General features: G+C 45.4%; 1 protein-coding gene across 6 annotated transcripts in view; it reads right to left on the reverse strand.

Annotated features, from left to right (window-relative positions):
• The window catches only part of LOC108277089 (uncharacterized), a 49458-nt gene that overhangs the window by 4080 nt on the left and 24494 nt on the right, over window positions 1-20884 (reverse strand). For 3 of the 6 annotated variants that reach the window (XR_008398066.1, XR_008398067.1, XM_017489460.3), the window contains one exon: window positions 15136-15186. Coding sequence is in view for 3 of the 6 variants with exons in the window: in XM_017489460.3 (XP_017344949.1) it covers window positions 15136-15186 (51 nt within the window). In the remaining 3 variants the exon portion in view is untranslated. Of the gene's footprint in view, window positions 1-15135; window positions 15187-15769; window positions 16219-16277; window positions 16548-20452; window positions 20504-20884 lie in introns of those variants that run through there. The other 3 variants (XR_008398068.1, XM_017489457.3, XM_053686631.1) reach the window with 3 other exon arrangements.

Genomic DNA, 20884 nt, shown 5'->3' on the forward strand with positions numbered 1-20884 from the left:
GGCGTGTCCTTGAACTTGAACTTACAGAATACTGTATCGTATATACAGCAGGCAGATTTAAAAGTGTTTTTCACACATCGGATTGTGACCACATCACACACTGAACACTAAAGAACACTAACTCCCAACGCTATCGGCAACGCCCACTGCAGAGCTTCCGTAAATGAATCCCAGCGTTTCAGCGTAAGCCCAGCATGCATTTAATGGTTGAGTGACTATAACGGAGACTGCGACGACAAAAATCTGTGAACATGGAGCGAATGTTTGACTTTGGATTGGGACGGAGTCTAATTCTGATTAGAATACGCAGGTGACTGTCTGGCCTCCCACTGCAGTGTCTGGAAACTCAGACATAAGACTCCCCACCCGCTCCCCCCTCCTGCGTGTGCAACACACACACACACACACACACACACACACACACACACACACACACACACACACACTGCTGGTTTCTCAGATTTGGATTGATAAGACTTCGGCAAAGTCTGACATTAACGCCGCCTTCGATCGATAGGAAAAACAAGGCTGTAATCCTCCAAATCTGGACGCCGTCTCAAGCTCCTGAGCAGCTCTTAATCTACTTTCGGCATGTTTCACATGCACAGATGTTAAGTACAGTTTGTAAAGGACACAAGCGCTTTCTTTAACCCCCTCGACAGACCGTTTTAATACGACGTCTACCACCGTCAGCCTTTATCGCTTGACATTTAAGAGAATTTTCTCACGGCGCTTGGCGAGACAGGTGAGACCACGCAGCAGAACGGGGCACCTGTGTGCCGCATTTTCATCAAGCGATGGAACGACCGAGAAGCTGCTTTCATTTCATACAAACTGCTTTAAATATGAGTCGTACGAACGCTCATTACTGAGTTTTAGTATTTAGATGTCCGTTTTACTACATCCCCAGCTCTTATTCGACTTTTATTTATTTATTTATTTATTTATTTATTTATTTTTACAGGATTGCAGGGATGTTAAATGATTACTTCCTGAATGAAGTCGGGGCCTGACACGAGTGATGTGAGGTCGAGGTAAAGCTATATAATGAAAAATAAGTGACCATGACAAGATGACAAATGCTGATGTCCTCCCTCTAGGGATCTAACGAAGAAAGAAGAAAAAGAAAAAGAAAAGAAAGGAAAAAAAAAAAAAAAAAAAAAACGCAGAACATGACTTTTTTTTCTTTTCTTTTCCCTTTTTAAAGAACGTGTGCTCTGTGATTTATTAGGGAGCGCAGTACGCTAATCAAGCGTATTAAAACTGAAGTAAATATGCGAGGGTGACAGACACTCCCTCATAATAAAGACGGATAAATGAAACACGAGGAAAGCAAATAATACAAATCAGTGTTTAAAAACCTTTCCTTTTTTTTTTTTACTGCTTATAGAGGAAGTGATTATCGTAGCATCTGCACTTGAAAAGGTCTTTGTGTGCGTGTGTGTGCACGCGTGTGTCTGCCTTCATCTCTGTCTTGTGTGTAAAACAAACCGAGACACGCAAATGACCGATATGCCAATGTGTCCCTGACTAAATCTGTAAATATTAAAAGCAAGCGGAGTGAGGAGGGGTGCGTGTGTGTGTGCGCGTGTGTGTGTGAGTGTGTGTGGCTCACTAGACCCTTTAAAACACATCAATCCATTTATTAAACATTTTTTTTTTCATTTGCCGTCGCGCCACATCCTCTGTACTCAGCTATAGAGGGGGGTCGAATATTTATAGGACGGTTCAGATGAGCTCTGAAAAGTGTGCTGTGCGTGTGTGTGTGTGTGTGTGTGTGTGTGTGTGTTGGTGGGGGTAGGGAGAGCAGTGAATTTCATCATTGCCTTGGCGCTGCCAGGCTTCGGCAAGTGTCAGACAGATTCTAATAAAAGTGTCTGGCCCCACGGTGGGCACCGGGCTGGCGCTTGCCGTGCCGCGGCTGACTGCTTGGTATGCGTGGAGCATGGCAGCGCTTCAGCTGTTGCTGGGGGCTCTGTGGTAAAGAGTCACACTGATTAGTTGGCATCGGCCATTGTTCGGTGCGAGACCAAACGGGGGGAGAAAATACAATTAGAGCCCGAGAGAGACGGTGAAAGAGAGAGAGAGACCGAGACAGAGAGACAGAGTGCGAAAGAGAAAGAGAGAGAGAGCGTCTGAAGGGAAAAGCCATTGTTTTTGAAAAACAGCATTTCTAATGTGGGTAATTTAGCAAAATTAGATTCTTAAAAGTTGAACACTCCGGGGAGCACGTAACAAAATTAGCCGTAACACTTAATGAGCTCGGTTCGCGGAGGGAAAGAACGAAGAAGAAGAAGAAAAGAGAATCCGAGTGTACCGAGTGAACCCGGACTGCAGATCAGTCGTTAAATGTCAGGCCGCCTTTCCGGCGGGTGCAGACGCCTGGGCGGCATTAGAGAAACTAATCTGCAGTTCGGTTCTGAAAGTTTGCGCCGATATTCTGAGACGAGGAGGTGTGTGGATTAATTAAGCGACAGAAACCGTACCAGGAGTCAGACTTTGTCTGGGGGGGGGAGAAAAAAAAAAAAGACAGAGCAATGAGCGGTGTGTTTACTCAATACGTGAAACCCTTTTAAGGACAAGGTGGTGAATAACGAAGGAACACGAGGAACAACGTGCGTAACCGATTCATGTTTAAAACGGTACTGAGGGCTGAGGACGAACCGGGTGTCGTGCCTGGATGAAAAGGGAAAAAAAGAAGAGAAAAAAAAAAACCCCACGGAGATGTTACTTGAACGTTACAGATTACAGGACGTCCTTTTACTGCAAAAATGCCTGTTTTAAACGTCATCAACCTCCTCGTGAGTGAGGAAAAAAAAAAAACACAGTGTTTTGCTCGGCGTCGTTTGTTTTTAATTCGGAGAAGTCGATATCCGATAAGGCTTCGTTAAGAGAATCGTTAAAGTAATAATCTCTTATTGACGTGAAAGGGCGACTAGACGACACGTTAGTAATCTACGCATCTTTACGCACGTTAGATTGTTGAGTAACAGAGGACGCATCGTGCTGCCTAGTGGCCTGCGAGGGAAAAACACATCAACAGCTAAACAAGTTGGACAAAATTAAAAATCTTTATTTTAAAGTTTTATTGAACAACCTCTACAAGCCGAACACAGATTCGTTACAGAACATGCGGCGCGATGAAAGCTGCGTGGGGGGAAAAAACAACAACAACAACAACAACAAAGCGAAGAAAGGCGTTGTCTAGACTGCAAACTGCTGTAACAGCAGCTTTCCGCCAGGTCTAACTGCTTCACCGTCCCTGGTTCCTTTTAGTCCCTGTTCCTAGGACATCGGTCGGCGTCCTGCCTCGCTCTCCTGCGTCGCCTCGGGAGGAAAGTTCGAAGAGTCGCTCTTGCCCTCCGCCCAGGTCCCAAGAGCCTAACCCGTGATTTTGCATTCACTCAGCTCACAAGTTAGGGTCTCAGGGAACAGGAGAAGTACAGCATGGTCCGAAGAGGTGCAGGGGTTAGAGTGTGTGGGGGGGAAGAACCAGGATCCTGTCTCTCGCTCTCTCTCTCTCGCTCTCTCTCTATCATGCACACACACACACACACACACACACACACACACACACACACGCGCGCGCGCGCGCGAGCTCTTTCCTGTGTGGCTGCTCTTTGTTCAGCGTCCGGCTCTGTTCGTCTCAGCGGGCCAAAGCTCTGTCTGGTACCGTACAACAACACCGGCCCTCTGCAGACGGATCAGGATATAAACACACACACACACACACACACACACAAAATCCCCCCTCCTCTCCACCCCGATATTTCACCCGATAACGTGTCCTGCATTCCACGCTAGTCGCTAAAATCCGAACGCTGACCCGACCGGACGAAAGCAGGCGACGCGACCGATAAAGAGCAAACGAGTTTTTAAAAACGAACACGCCTTTTCAGACTTTCGCATTTCTCCGTCGAAAATGCAGCGGCGAGTCCGTGGCACCCTGCGCTGCGCTAACTAGCCTTTGTTGGCTGAGGTAAGCCCCCAGTCAGACGGTCAGTCTCTCTCTCTCTTTCTCTCTCTCTCTCTTCTTTGTCTTCAGAGCCACAGCATTGGTGTGCATCTCTCACCTTGCTGATCTGCTGCAAGCGGCTTGTATGGAAAGGCAGAGGTGCAGCTCAGACACAGAGAAAGGGGGAAGGACTCGGGATTCGCGCCTCTCGCAAACGATTCCGTATCAGCAAAAAAAGAAAGAAAGGAAAGGAAAAAAAAGAGAAAAAAGTGCGAGCCGCTGATCGGCGGCGGCTGCAGTTCTCCGCCGCTCCCCCTCTACTCCCCCCAACCTGCACTCATTTAACTCAGACACACAGCCACTGCGACACCCCCCCCGACACCCCCCCCCCTTTCCTTACGACAGTGGCGCGCTCCACTCTGGACCGAAGTTGTCATTTAGATGCGATCACCGGATCGATCGGCAGAGACGACAGCGCCGGCTTTCTCACCGCCTTCTCTCTAGTCCCGACATCAGACTGGCCCGGCATCAATTTCAAAAGCGCACGCGCCAGCCGAAACGCCGCTTTTCGCCACGCTTGCACACAAAAACACAGGCTCACACACTCACACACACACCACTAACAGACTCCTCCCCCCACAAACAATCAGCCTGCTTCCTCCTCCTCGAGGGAACACGGAATGAGCGGACGCTGCCGGAAATGAGAGCGGCTCGACGCGCGCCTTAAACGACCCCTCCTCCCTGCCTCACATGCACACGGGCACGCCGACAGAGCCGACATGTATGATTTGTCATTTCAGAGTAACGGTAAAAGGTAAGAGGAAAGAGAGTGTGAGAGAGCATGCGAGAGAGAGAGAGAGAGAGAGAGGAGAAGGTGAGCGAGCTATCCCAGACAGAGGCAGGTCACTGAGGTGGGACAGGAGTGTGTGAGGTGATGAGGCAGTCGTCTACCTCCAACACCCACCCTCACCCCCACCCCCTCCTCTCCTCTCCACCCCCACCGCCATCACACCACCATCAGCGCAATCGCTTTCTCTCTCTCTTTCTCTCTCATGCACCCCAATGACAGAACCCCCCCCACACACACACACATCTTTTCCCTCAGCGACCCCCTCCCCTTTTCCTCCTCTCCTCCTTTCATTTCTCCTCCAGGTTGCCGCACCTGTCTGGCACAGAGTCTCTTCGGCGCCTCGGCGTGTCTGAGATCCAGTCGGCAGCGGCGTGCTGCGCTGAGCGCCCTCCCTCTCCTCTCCTCTCCTCTCGCTATATCCTCCTCTCCTCTCCTCTCGCTACATCCTCCTCTCCCTCTCCTACTCGCTCTCACTCGCTCAATCTCGACTGCTGCAAAGCCTTCGTCCTGCACTGATCAATCCTTTCCTTTAGGCGGGGGGAAAAAAAAAAAGCGTTTGCAAAATGCATGCGCATACACAAGACACGCAGCCGGGGGTTGGGCAGCTAGCTCGCTGTTGCCACACACACACACACACACACACACACACAGAAACGCACGCACGCACACAGAAGGTGTGTTAAAATATTTTAAAAACAAACAAACACGATATGATGTGATGTGATGATATCTGGCGGGAAACGTAATCTAAAAAGTACGTGCGATCGTTCCAGGATTCACAAACTCACATGGTACAGTACGTATATATAAAAAGAAATTCCTCACGGTCGTTCAAAGCAGGTTTTCGGCTACAGACGGAGCACGGAAGGCTTGAACGTTTGGTGGAACGTATGAACTGGTCTGACTCTGGGAAGCATAACTTTCCTTCACACGCAGCGCAGTGCCACGTGACAAAACCACTGCAGTTTATCAAACAACACTTGGGGGGGGGGGGGGGGGGGGGGACGAAAAGCTCATAAAATCCTTCGGTCAGAAAGCAGCCATCAGTGGTGTTTTTTTTTTTTTTTGCATTTTGGAGGGGGGGGGCGCAAAGGAGCAAAGCCCAGTCAGTCGTGGAGTCGGAATCAATTCTCGGAGGAGCAGACACGTTTGATGAGATGGGATGATGGTTGATTTATCTGTCTGGGAGCGCTTCGGGACGGCCCCGTCTTAATCTCGCAACCTGTGACCTTCTCTCGCTGCTCCCTGCGGCGCGGATAGGGGTCGCGACCCTTACGCTGACAGCCGGTCATTGATTATGTGCTTAATGCAAACGCCGAGGATGTCGACCGCACTGCAATGCAGAGCCTGGCGCGCACACACACACACACACACACACACACACACACTGAATGGTCTCGCTGAGGGACTGCGGTTCAACCTAATGCAGATCTGACAGGAGACCCCGCCGATATGAGAGCACACCGTACTGGTTCAAACCTCAGGATGAAGAAGTGTGGCAGTGTGTGTGTGTGTGTGTGTGTGTGTGTGTGTGTGTGTGTGTGGTGTGCACCAACGAAGACTGGTGAAATCAGCAGGGAAACCTTGAAGGACTGATGGTGATCAATCAACTCTATTACCGCCGTGGCAGTGTCTGGGCCGGTGGCCAAGCTTATACACACACGGGCCGTCAGCAGAGGGCCGCCGCCTCTCTCTCTCTCTCACACACACACACACACAATCCAGACAATGAAGTGCGGCTGAGTCCTCACACACATTACACATTAGAGGCGACCATTAACCCAAGCGCAAACGTGTAAACACTCTCACACACACACACACACACACACATGCGCGAGACAGACACCCGTAGACCCGAGGTGCTCAGCTCACCGCCATTTTGTTGAGAAAAGAGCATTCTCGACGCCGCGGGAGCCGACACTCGCATTTCTGCACCGTGTGACACGGGTTTACGACGTGAGCGCACGAGGTTGCTACTATAAAGGATCGAGAGAGAGAGAGAGAGAGAGAGAGAGAGTGAGAGAGAGAGAGAGAGAGAGAGAGAGAAAAGAGCGCTAATTTCCTACACTCTCTGAAGTGAGAAACTCCAGATGGTTTATTCGCTGCAACTTCAGGATAATCTCTTCCTATTAGCAGACGACTCGACTCATTTCTAGAAAGATTACAGCGGCCCGTCAATTTCCGGCCTGGCGTTAGTGAGAACAAAACGCCGAAGAGGGCGTTAACAATCTTATATTTGTTTTACAATAATCTCATAATCTCCGAAACAGGATCTAAATTCGCCTATACTGAAGGTGGTATGATTTATCCGCATGTCGTCGATGTATCGCTTACGTTATATCATTAGTCGTAGATGAGGACGGAAGGAGCGGCTGTTTAACTTCCGGAAATCACAAAGACACCACGCTGTACAGACGAGACGTGACGGGAAACGTCTCGTGCTTTCTGACAAACAACAACAACAACAAATGAGCAGAAATTAAATCTGGAGAAATCCGTGTTCTAGAGACATCAATAATTAAATAATTAATAACCTACGAGAAAATAAATGTGTGAATGTACGCACGAGAGAGTAGTGACACGGAGAAGAGGGTTGTGTGTGAGCCTCTTCCTCTCCACACACACACACGCACACAGAGCAGCATTAATGACCATCGTGTCTGGTCCCTGTAGATGACAGTCCAGTCTGCAGCCGCTGATCAATCCCATCGATTTGTCCCAGGGGTCAAAGGTCATGGGTGTATTGATAGGAGAAAGTGCTTTATGCAGCAAGGCCAGTCCTGACTCCAGACAGATCAATGACGCCTCAGTCACATACATCACATGTGTATTTATTTCCCATCGAATAATAAGATTTGGACTTGCATTTGATTACCCGGTCTGTCTCTACGGCGCGGCGTACCGAGCACCCCGGCCGGAACCCGTCTCACTCGTTCACCATCGCTGCACTCCTTCTCCGCACCGGCGATGCTCAGGTCATGGTCAATGATGCTCTGGGTGAAGGGCGGCGGGCTAAGCGTTCAATTACGCACACAAACTAACAATCGATGACGTACGAGAAGGCGCGCCTGATGCAGTGCACCTACAAATAATCCATGCACGTACCGAAGCACGTGAAAACACGCCGATGTATACGAGGAAAATGGAGAATGTCATCAATAAAGCTTTAAAGCGCTACATGTCCTGTACCTGTTTCGTACAGCGGATGGATTTCCTTTAGTTATGAGAAACACGAGCAATCGATTCCTTACGCTTCCTTCATAAACATTTCTAGCGTTGTGAGAAACGCGATTACTTCTCCTGTCTTATCCGTCTCTCCGAACGCTTTCTTCCTTTCTTACGTCTGAAAGGTCGTTAAACCCCGTTACTTTTACAACAGGAATAAACGAACGAACGAACAAACAACGTCCAAAACTGTATCCAAATTATTTTTTTTTTTATGTTTATATAACGATAATTTTCTACGATATTTCTATGTTCGTTTTTGTTTTTTTTGTAAAAAAAATTCGAATTAAATTAAAAAAAAAAAAATATTCTACAAAATTTAAACAATTCACTCCGAAAGGCAAACATTTAATTTTATTTAAGAAATTTACATTTTACAATTTTAAAAAGCTGTATCCAATCAAAGTTTGCAATAACTACAAATATTGTGGTATAATGTTTTTTTTTTTTTTTTTTTTAAAAAAAAAAAAAGAAGATAATTTTAAGAGGAAGGAAGGAAGAAGAAAAAAAAAAGTGAAAATAAATTCACATTTGAGAATTAATAATGATTAATAAGAATTATGAGATAATTACGGATTTTTTTTATTTGATTCAGGTTTTCTTTCAAAAGCTGTAATGTGACCGTGAACTCGATGAACGGACATCGTTTTTTCTTTTTCTTTGCGTAGGTATCATTCTTGTCTTTCCCTCAAATCAATTCACTTTTGTTTTTTAAAAGCAAGAACTCTGGAATGCTATTAAATCCCCATTAACACACACACACACACACACACACACACACACACACACACACACACGAGGCTATTTGTTTGAGGTGCGGATTCGCAGAGGAGTGAAACAAAAGTGTCTTCTTCCCTGCCCTATCTAATCCCGTAATTTATTTGTTCGGCTATCACATAAATCGAAGCCCAGCTGTAACCAATGAGTTGTAGCTCGGCCGGCCGCGCCAGCTGGATCCGATTCTGCTGAGGCGACGGGATTTTTTTTTTTTTTTGACACGCTTCGCTCTGCTACATCTGGAGGAACCATCGGGGTTCAGAGAAGTGAGGAGGAAAAACTTAAAACAAACTCCTGCGAGTTCTCTTCTCGGTGTCTGTCTAGTTTCAAGCGTCGGCTTCTCTTTCGGGGTTAACGACAACAAAACAACCTGTTAAGACCAGGGTTTAGTGGTTTGTCAGTGGTTGTCATTGTTTCCACAGCGGAAAAAAAACACACAAAAAAAAAAAAAAAAAACAACAAAAAAAAAAACTTTCCTAAAGTCAGATTTACGGCGGGATAAAGATCCGGGATGATAGACAGAAAAGCTGAGCCGAGTCCAAAGAGGAGGGAGTTAGATGTAAAGCCAGGGATTTGGCACTTCTTCAGTCAAGATAACTAAATAAATAGACTTTCTGCAGGTCAGTTGAAAAAAAAGAAAAAGAAAAAGTTAAAACATATAGAAAGCAATTTTTTTTTTCCAGCTGAGAAAAACTTTAAATTTTTTTTTTAAAAAATAAAAAATGACCTGCAACTTGACACACTTTAAAAAAAAAAGAAAGAAAAGTTCTTAAAGTTTGTTCATTATTTTTAAAGGGTCATTATTTTTCAGTGTAGAGAAGGGCGAGATGGCAAAATTATCCCGACAAAACTTGAAAGGTTTTTTTTTTTCCTATCGATGGCCATGACAGGTACATACATGTATATATATATATATATATATATATATATATATATATATATATATATATAAAAATGAAAGCAGTTCATGGAGAAAATAAAAACAACTGGTACAAATTTCCAAGTGAGTAACAAATTAAACACTAAAGCAATGTACATTCTGTACTTTGATGAAAAGTCAGAAGTTTAAAGGGAGAGGCGGGGTAAATGCTTATAGGTTTTCAGTGTAGAAGATCCAAGGAAAATGCTCTTACTTGTTAGAACTTCTAGCCGTATTTGTTGTGAGCTCGTTTTTGGAAATTGTGTCAGTGGTACAAGGAGCCGGCCGTTTGTTTGTGCTTTAATTAATAGCTGTTAACTCTGATTTTAGCCTACTGGCTCTTTAGAAATACACAGTAACGTAAAGGAACAATAAAAAAAAAATAAAAACCCAGTGAATCTGGAGCAGGGGGAAAGGGGAAGAAAAAAAAAAAAAGCGGTGGATGTAAATCTCCTAAGGCTTTTACTGAGACAGTTCCAAGAGAAACCTAATCACCGAGCTGCTGAGAATCCCAGCCATTTAAGGAAACACACACACACACACACACACACACACACACAAGGCATGGGTATTTTATGTAATGGATCTACACATAAATTCCACATCAGTTTCTCCGATCTCTCCTCTGATTCAATTCATATTCGTAATTGTGTTTCTGCCGCCCGAGTTTTCAAGTCAAAACACTCATTTACAACGTCTCGCTGCACTGATGAATGATTCTCACTGACTCACGCTCCTAAATCAATTTAGCTGACATTCGACAGGTCTAACTTCATGGCAGTGGAACGACGCGACAGATTTCAGAACCTCCTCCGTATTTTCTCTCCTCTCTCTCTCTCTCTCCGGTCGGCTCGGATGTGCTTCGCAAGCAGTGGCGTGCAGCCAAAGCAACCCAGCGTCCTCGTTCTGCGGAGACAGCGGCCGTGTCGTGCTGAGCGAGAGAGGGAGGAACGAGGGTTCGGGACGAGTCGTCCTGTATGCCTGAGCGCCGCACGCTATACTCCGTGCAGACGCTTTCCCGCGAGTGACGCGAGGCCGTATGTCAAAGACGGGCGCGATACGCCGAGGAGACCGAGACCCGGTTCCAAAGTCACGCTCCGTACGTCCTGTTTAGGTCTGGATTGTGTCTGTAAATCACTGGTTTGGAGCGCTGGGTAGAATGACAAGGCCTCGTGGGATGGAGAAAGCCTTCACTGAGGCTAAGCAAACACACGAGGCAGTGAAGGATGAGGACGGATCCCTCATGTAAGCCGGATCGGTGTGTGCCGATATGCAAACCTCAGCTTCAAGTGGTTTGTCATGTTATTATTAATAACGATGTGTGGTTTGGTGAATGGACGAATGGAAATGCCATGTGCTCCTTAAATCTGGACAAAACAAGGAATTTCAACAGAGAGTTGTTGTCCGTTTTATTTTTTTCATTAGGAAAACACACACACACACAGTCACCGAAAGACGGACTGCGTCCGTGCGTGCTATTTTTACAAGTGTCTCGAGTCCGTGTCGTCGAACAGCAAGCGCGTTAAACTGAGGACTGGTTGATGCGCCGATCCTTTTGTTCAAACCGAGAGAATCACCACAACGCTCTGGCCAGACCGTTGTGCAATTTGTACTTCGATCCCACGATCTCGGCTTAGCCTATTTACGTCTAGTTTTTATTCTAGACATTTTGAGAAATGGAGTAATCGAGCGAAGTGAAGTAATCCACCTAATCTCTGTTCATCTGCTCATAATTACCTGCGAGTGTATTTCACACTCGTCCTCTCGATCGCTGAGGATAACGTGTTATGGGTGTTTCAGCGACACGGGCTTAGAAAGGAAAAAAAAAAAAAAAGCCTAAATTGAGGCGAGGCGGCGCGTCAGCGGGGCTGCGCCGTTACCGAGGAAACAGGAATCGGCATTTTTTTGGCTCGGAATTCTTTGAACAATAAAGACACTCACCGACAAATTTATTAGCAATACTTGTATGCGTGCATGTTCATGCATTTATCCCATCAACCAATCACATGGCAGCAGCACAGTGCAGGAATCTGAATCTTTTTGTTGGGGGGTGGGGGGTGGGGGAGGGGTGCTACTGCCCCCACTGTAGCCTCAGAATCCTGTTCGTGGTTGACATAAGTGGAACCCGGAGCGGTTTTCTGCTGTTGTAGCTCCATAATATATATATAGTGTAGATCTATGTCACTGATAGAGCTAGGTAGAGCAAAACCTACAGCCTGGGTGAGAAAGAAATCAGCCCCTGATAAACTGATATAATCGTGGATATAAACAATCAGACAACACCTTATGCCTGCTGGTCATATAATATATGATATATATTGATAACCACAAGTCGGCCATGGCGTACCTATACCTATGCATATTCGGGCTGCGTCTCAAATACACTGTTTATGACACCGATATTAAGTAAGCACGCCGGTCGTATCGGACATTACCCCGAGTATGTGCACACGAGTAAAACTGAAAACTAACCATATAATGACGCTGACCTTCAGCTCCTGATGTAAAAGAACATTTTTGACTTGATGCCTCTCGCAAGTACTGATCTACGCTTTAACCTCTGCAGGCGTGTGAACTCGGAGAAAATTACATGCCTTATAAAGATAAATGCAGGAACAGAATGGATCGAGACATAACGCTACCTTTTATCATCAATAATATCTTAGAAGGCCTTCAGGACTGATGTGCGAAGAGCGCTGGGGTTCAGCCCGTGTGTTTATATTGTAGGTGCACTATTACATTACAGCCAGGGCGTGCTGTGTACTGTACGTAAACACAGCAGCGGATTAAATCTCCAACAACAACAACAAAAAAAAATAAACCCTGCCAAATACCACTAATTGAGAGCGTGGGCTCTCCCCCTCGAGAAGGGGAAAAGTTAATTAACCCGCCGCATTAAAGGAAACCGTAATGTGAACTCCGCTGTCACCTCGTATTAAGCAGTTAAGAGGCTTGTGCGCTCGGAAACTTTTTCCCCTCCGTGTTTAAAAGTGTACGCTACAAAACCGTACGCCCCCCACGTAATACTTTACGTTTGAATTCGTGAATTATTTCGAGGAAGGCGGCGAACGCTTATCGAGTGCACACGACGGTGAAAGAGCATTTAGGATGCTTAATTAAACATCGGCATTAACGTAAAAACCCACTGTTGGGTTCATTTATCTGGCTCGGTGAAGCCATTTGTCGTTACGTGACTTAGCCGTGTAGCTTATACGCACGGCCGCGTTCAATGCGAACGTCTCGAGGCCGGCGGGTTCCGCCAGAGTTTCCGCCGGCTTACTCGTGAGGTTGATCACGCATCGCTCCGCATCGCGCGAACGTTGAAAGAATTTTCACGGGCGAGATACGATCATAAGAATGCTACAGCTACAGACTCCGCCCACTCTGTTCTAACCTTTCAGACTTTTTAAGGACAATTAAAAGAAGATTGAACTAGAAATCTAGGCATGTCCTTCGATTTGACGTCAGAGATTTCTATGATATAATAAAACACTGAGATATGCGCTTAGAGGAAAATAATCCAAGTCGGGGTAGTGTGAAAGTATTTTCCCATAAAATCAGTAAGGGAACTCTGAAGTACAGTTCCCAACAGCCACTGCTTCACTGTCACATGACCACCTGTGCCTGATTCACGGTCCTGGTAATTAGCACCCTTGCATATAGTCGCAGTTTGCAATGCCCACTCTGTCTCACGTTATCGTCTCACTATACCTTTGTCTCTGCCACAGTGTTTCGTTTCCTTGTTGCAGAGTGTTTCGTATGTTTGTTTGTTAATAAATGTTTAAGAATCTGCGCTTGCTTCCGTCTCTACCTTTGAATCGTGACGGTTATAAACAGTCGTTCCTCACTACTCTAGTAGTACTTGTAACTGCCTGTTACAAAGTGCTGAAACTGGAGACTCCTTCCATGAGTGCTAAATAACCATGTCCTAACATAAAGCTTCAATGGTTATAAGTTGATCTTTGATTAAAAAAAAAAAATAGTAATAATAAAAAAAATCTGTTACTATAGAAACGTACTAGAGCGAGTGACCAATCAGATTCGACAACTCGACAAGATCGTAGCTAAGAACCCTAAACGATCCGTTTACTAAAGAGTAAATACGTACTTTCAATACGTACGTACGGTCTACACTTAGACAATTAAGTTCAATCACAAAAACTGTTCTGAGCAACATAATGTTAGTTTAATGTAGTTAGTTTGCAACGGCTTCTCACTGAGAAGCGCGACGGCGTCTTATTAGACCCTAATCGCTTCGGTATACGATCAGAAAGTGAAGAAACAGGAGGTAAAAGTGAGAGGAAATGGGAAACATCTGGTCAGATCCAACCTCAGGGACAGGCAAAGCTTTCTACAAATGAAAACTCATTAAAAGACTAATCACACACATGACTTGAAAGTGAGACGCACCCACCGCTTGACATTCAAAAGCTGTTACACCAGCACTTGTAGGAAATTAATGTATATCACACGCTCAGACTCCCAAATTCAAATTCCCTGCAAAGTCGTAACTCTGTGTAACAAACGGAGCTTTTTCTCGAGGAAAGGTGGGCTAAAAATACGTCTTTACAGCAAAGCCCCTTGTTTGCGGGATGTTTCCATCAGGACGAGGTCTCGCTGGACGACATGAGTGTACTCCAAGGAAAGCTAGAAGGTTGTACAGTTAACTCCCATGGTGTAATTCTAAACCATACAACCTACTACCTCAACCTGGATGCACACGGTTTCTTCTCGTATCCAGGGTCCGCTCCGTAGTCTGGCGCTTCAGATCTGGAGCTTGAAATGGAAAAATAAGCTCACAGCGACTAACACATATAGCACAACACGCGTTTAAAAAACAGAAAAGATTTACCGGGGATTTTCTGATGATTAAGGGGATGGCGTGTACTGTTCCGCTGAGCTTTCCTCATGACGGGTATTAAATTTAAAGAGAAACCAAAACGTCCCACTACGGAACATAAATACTCCAATGCTATTAAACTGGGCAGAAAATGGCTGATTGCACCACAGTGACAGAGACCCACAGAAGCGAGCTTGGGTTGCTAGATTCGCCACAAGATCGGATCTACGGGTTTATGACAAGTGGTTCGTCCTCGAAAAAAAAACAACGACAACAAAACAAACTAAATAAAAACAACAAACGCACAAATGTCTACGTCACAAATTCCCGACGCTAATCGAAAAAGAAACATTTTATTCTTTTGAAAAGGGAAGAAAAAAAAAAACGAGACAAATTACGACAAAAGTAGCTGGACGAAACTGTTAGAACTTAAACTAGCACGTCGACAGACTCGTCTTTTCTCTCGGGCGCGTGTCGAGCGATTACGCCCGGGTGCGAGAAGACACCTCGTGATGCTCTACTGCTAGACAGCTCATCTGTAGTGTACGAGATTACGGTGGAAAGCTTACCTGATGTAGCACGGCTCCGGAAACGTATCGCATGCACGCCCGCTCGTCGCACTGAAAAAAACAAACAAACAAACAAAGATCGTTATCGATCATCAGTCACAACATCAGACAAAACACTTTAGTATTGTGGAGCTGCCGGATGTATCACTGTAATCACACGGTCATAACTACCGTATTTCTGATGCGTTACTTATACGTTACGTTTGTAGAAGTGGTTCGCAAGCGTAGGAAAACAGTCTATCTATCTATCTATAATATAACGTTTCTAGCCTTTCAACTTGAATAAATTAAGCAATGCAGGATACAATCAGATGTGCAGTTCCACTGATTACTAATCACTCCAATTTTTATCCATTTAAAACACAAAGAATCACCAACGTTCAGCAGGGATCTGCTCTGGCAGCCAGTTGTGAGTGTGTGTGCAGTGTGCTTTAACATGGTAACACTGCACACAGAGTGGTTTTACCACAGAGCAAAGAAGCTGCCTGGGCAGGAAACCTGCCAAACCGTATCGTCATGAACACAGCTAATGTTCAGTCGCCGAACATTCAAGTGAGAATTGAGACGTTCACGTGGATTCGAGACGACCGGTGCCAGGGCTTTTATAACAATGGCAAAGTCTGTGCCAGCTTACCAACACTTCACCTATTCATCTGGACTTTTAATGCGTTTTTCTTGTTTGAATGTTTTAAAGCGTTCGCCTCCTCTAACGCGCTCTCTTCCCGTTCCGAGAAGAAAAAGTCGCACGGTTCGGTCAAAAAAATCATAAAGAAAAATGAAACAAATACGAGCGCCGCGCCAAATCTAAATCAGCCCGGGATAGGATCCAGAGATCTCGGCAAATTCAGGTAAAGGTCTGTACTGTGCTGCGCCGTCCGCCATTTTCTCAGGCATCGAGAGGCAGGGGGGGAAAAAAAAAGGAAAGAACTCTCTCTGCTTTCCAAGTTTCCCTTCTCTCTCTCTCTCTCTCTCTCTTTCTCTTTCTTTCCCTCTATGACTCTCTGTCCTGGCACCGTAACAAAACCTCAGCCAAAAGGTCAAACAGTTCTCCGGTTCGGGATCGGAAAAGCGTTCCACCGAACCGTTCGGCTAACGGTGTGAAGACATCTTTTGTCTAAATCAAAACCCTTAGCCCTGCCTACCCCAAAAATCCGGCAACCTCCGGGGGAGAAACAGAGGGGAGGGAGCGGGTAGGAGTGGTGTTGGGAGTCATGGCAACCTCCACCTGGCATGCTGCCCGTCATCGGTGCACGGAGTGTGAGCGCCGGCTTGCGTGACGGAGAACAGGAATGCTCTGCTCCGTCCAAAGTCGGTCTGATATTTTCACGGCCAGCGGTTCAGTTTCATGCGCAAGTGCCAGAACCGAAGTCATGTAAACGAGGCGGTATCCTGGATCAACACCGCACAAATGTCTGGCAAAAAAAAAAAAAAAAAAAAATTATAATTACTAACTTAATTTGCTGGAATTCCTACGAACTGCATGAGATCTCGTTACACGGGTAGCTGTTGCCGAGTGCTGGCCAGACTTCCACAAACACAGACAAAGACACACAAACGCACGCTCGGAACCCGGTCGTGTAAATCTGCGGCTCCGGTTGCAGACGGCACGTGAGGCAGACGCTCAGACCCCCGGAATGTGTCCTGAATCTTAACTTGTCCCGATAGTGCACGATCGGTGAGTCACTGCCGGATTACTAACTTTCCCCAAGCGACCCAATGCTAACGTATTTCGAACCCCCATTAACACACTTCCACTCCTCTGTCTTCCAAATTAAAATACATTCGACTGGAATATGCGTCACAGACCATAATACTCCGTTCTGTCCAGGCACGTTATCGCGCTTCTGAAATAATCTGCTTCCAGTGCGCTTTGAAGCGCTGAAATCTAATTGAGCGATTGGCTAATTATCAGCCGATTAACCGGACGCCGATGTGAAATGACTATGAAAAAAAAAAGAACCTTAATGACTTTTCGCAGTTAATTCGAGTAACATCATCGATTCAGTGTCACATTATATAGACCCGGCGTGTCAGATTGCGATCCTATACGTCCGCTGAAGAGCGTCTGCCTCGGCTCACGTAGCCGGTTACCTAAATAAAAGACCTCTCGTACGTTCGGCGCGTTTAGAGAACGGAGACAAATCTGTATCTCCGGAGCAGGACGGAAAAGATGCGATATAGGCCGCATAAACGCAGCACACGGCTAACTAATATTCCTCGCCCTGTATTTGTTCAGCTTTCCAGATCGACCGTCCTGGGATCTGTCGTTAGTTTGGATAAATCTTATAAATACCGGTAAAACAAGTGACTTGGGTGACCGAGTTTAGATTAGAACCATGAGTACGAGGAGGGAAAAAAAACGGAAAAAAAAACCCCCCACACATCTCCAACAGGTTATGAAGAGTCTTTGTGGAATACTTGTAGTGAAAAGCTCATATTGGAAGTTTGTTTTCCTTCTCCCTGTGCCCCACTCAGACTTGGGATTCCATTCAATAACCTTAAATCACTTCGGTTTTGAACTCGGTACCCTCCTCTACCGGCAACAAATAAGTCTAATCGTTCGCTTGAGAGTTTCTGATTCCGACCTGATACGTCCGGCCTTTTTTATTTCCCCGAACTGACAGATGAGCATCTAAGAGTTCTCTCCAGAAGCAAACGTTTCGTGGACCGAATGGGAAAGAATCGGTGGCGATACTTTCAGACCAACATTCCACAGAGACATGCGTGCCAGGCCTTGGCCCTGTGGAATCCAGCCCGCAAAACTCGATATGTGGATTCAATTACCCTGAGCCCGTCTGCTTTGTGCCTGCATCGGCAGATAGCATCGGAGCGGACACTCCTCTACTCCCGCTGCCCGTAGACCAGAACAAGGGATTATCGGAACGTGCTTTATTTTAAGACGTAATATCTCGGCCGGGGACGACAAAGGACGGGGAGCCAGTTTTGTTCATTTCTCTGAACTCGTGACAGCAAAGACGACTGGTAAAAATACGCGTGTTTGTTTACATAAAAGTGTGTTCTATATTGCCAGATGCCATTTTTTATGATTATATTGGGGACTGGGAAGGAGTCGAGCAAAAAGTAGGACAAAAAAATGTATTTCCATTGAACAAAATTCGTAGGAATTTCCTGCTAACAAGAAAAAGCAGCTCCATTCCCACATATTAAAACAACCACAAACCTGCCTGAACCGTTTCATGAGTAGACTTGTGAGAATTTCACCAGTTTCATTAGTAACACTGTGATTAAAAGATAAACCAACGCACAGTGTCAACTTATACTCCTTACACACCCAGCACCTCTCATTGGGTCTGGATTTACACTGTTCCTCGCTCTCTTGAACGCAATACTTTTCCTATTAGTCTCACTGTAGTTATCGAATCATTCACAGTTGCCAAATAATACGCTTCCAGATGAATAAATAAAAAAATAAGCTTGAGTGGGTGAAGAAGTGCAGGACAAAGACAAAGACAGAGGCGCGTATCGTAAAGATGATGTTCAGAAATAAGCTAGATGGTGAAAAGTTTCCCTAAATGATGGGCCAGGTGTTCAGGCGAGGTCGGGTGTGGTGGCAGTGAAGGTGACGAACTCTTTTGAGATCTTGAGAAGTTTCTCCTTCGTGCGTTTCCCGATTGGCCGCAGAGCTCCACTCCCTGACATGCTGAAGTCATGCGGTTCATTCTGATAACTCACCCATATGACAGGTCTCATGACTCACTCAAGGCCGTCCACCGCGGAGCAGAATCTAATTTGAGCGCTGAAAACCACTTCCACGTGTGTTTTTCCTTATATAAACATGGACGGCAAATTAGAGGAAATAATGGTGACTCTGGTATGCCGTGGGCCGCGTTTATTTCTTGTCCGCTTAGATGTAAGCAAATCGATGCGTACAGAGTTCTCCTGACTATGAGGAAACATTCCTATTTCCAAGGCATGAGGTCTCAGTGAATGGTTTGATGAGTCTATAGCATTCGCAGTCACCAGATTTCGACCTAACTGAACGCGAGTCACGCGACATCAAAACACCGCAAGGCCGACTGAGGAAAAATGTGAATTTCGCTCTGGAATTAATAACAGATAGCTATCAATCTATCTATCTTTTGGAAGAGCGACTTTCAATGCACCAGTAGTTGTTCCTGAGACTTGGCCAGGGAGCAGTGAAGCCCAAACACCTAACGTACCCACTTTATAGCATTTGGTAGATCAGAACCTCTAAAACCCTTAGTGAACATGAGCCAGTGTTTTCTGTCAGAAAACAAATTCCAGTTCAAATAATTAAGGAACAGTCCTTGTGGAATACTCGTACTCAGAAAGCTTATTCTGAAAGATTATCTTTTAGAAGAACGATGCTCATCCCTTTCGAGCAGATTCAGAGACGTGTAGGATCCATGCCAAGCTGCACTGAGGCTGTTCTGATGGCTTACACGATGTGCTCTTTTCCTTTAATTTGCCCATAACGTAGGCTTAAGATCGAACGGTGTGGCGTGTCTTAACCACGCACCAAGCTTCTTCACCTCGAAAAAAATAAAAAAATTCAATCTGTTTGAAACTTGGACGGCGAGTAATAATAAAAAGGCGGAAAAGGAAGCAAGAGTGGAAAATTAAAATCATCTCCACGCCATCCTGTATATGCACACTCACTGCATTCATAAACATACATGAATTATGCATTATGTGCGTCCTCTGCTTCAAATGTTCCATTGTCCAAAATTATTCCTCGAGTACTGGGGGGGGGGGGGGGGGGGGGGGGGGGGGGTTTGAGGGGGGGGGAGACAGATATTAACCACAAGTGTACCTCTTTCTCCTTAATCTATACTACGCACTTCCAAATGGTTCATCCGCATCTTTGCGTTCGTATCCTCCCCCGGCTTCAATGTCCAAAAAAAGGGGCAATTTCATATCCAGAAAAGCAGGAGGATCAGGGTCAAAGTTCAAAAAAAAAAAAAACCAAAAAAAAAAACCAAAAAAAAAAAAAAAAAAAAAAGGTTTTCCCACAGGACAGGATAAACCATTACAAACCAGACAGGGGGGAATATCAGACAGACGTCCCTGTAATGCGAAACAGCCATAATGTGGTGCCACCATCGGGACGAACCAAGTGCACAATGCACGGGGGGGTGTCAGAGGCAGAGAAAAATACAGTCGATCGATACTCGTTGCATTTACTTAACCGTGGTTATTTATTGACATAATCCCAAGAATGTCGGCAGATGTGATGGACTATCATATAAAATTTTTAATTTGCCTTATTACTAATATGCACTTAAAAAAAAAAAGAAAAAAAAAAAAAGAAAAAAAAAAAAGGAATGGAGCCTACATTTTACTGCAGTCAAGTGCACACGTCCGGCACGTCTGATCCGGGGCGCTCCTGGTGAAAATGAAATGTCAAACATTATTTTTAAATGCCTTGTTAATCTTCAATGAAAGCCTGCAAGACCGGATATAAGCGCTTGAGGAACGTTACATATCCGTGTCTTATTCTAGAGGGCTCGTTAGGGAGGAAGTGTTATTTTGGTCTCAAAGCCAAATAAGATTTGCAGCAGGGAGCTTCATCACCGCAAATTTAATATTGCCTCAAGCAAGGTAAGAGCAGTAGGCAGGGTAAAGGAGTAAGAGTTTTTGCGTTGTGATGGTTATTCCGATTGTACGGGCGGGGAAAACTATCCTTCTGCGAGCCCTGAACATGAGAGCATGATCTGCTTCGGTCGCTCTAACAAAACACAGAGGGGGGAGAAAGAAAAAAAAAAGG

Source organism: Ictalurus punctatus, chromosome 16 (assembly GCF_001660625.3).
Source record: "Ictalurus punctatus breed USDA103 chromosome 16, Coco_2.0, whole genome shotgun sequence".
Taxonomy (NCBI): domain Eukaryota; kingdom Metazoa; phylum Chordata; class Actinopteri; order Siluriformes; family Ictaluridae; genus Ictalurus; species Ictalurus punctatus.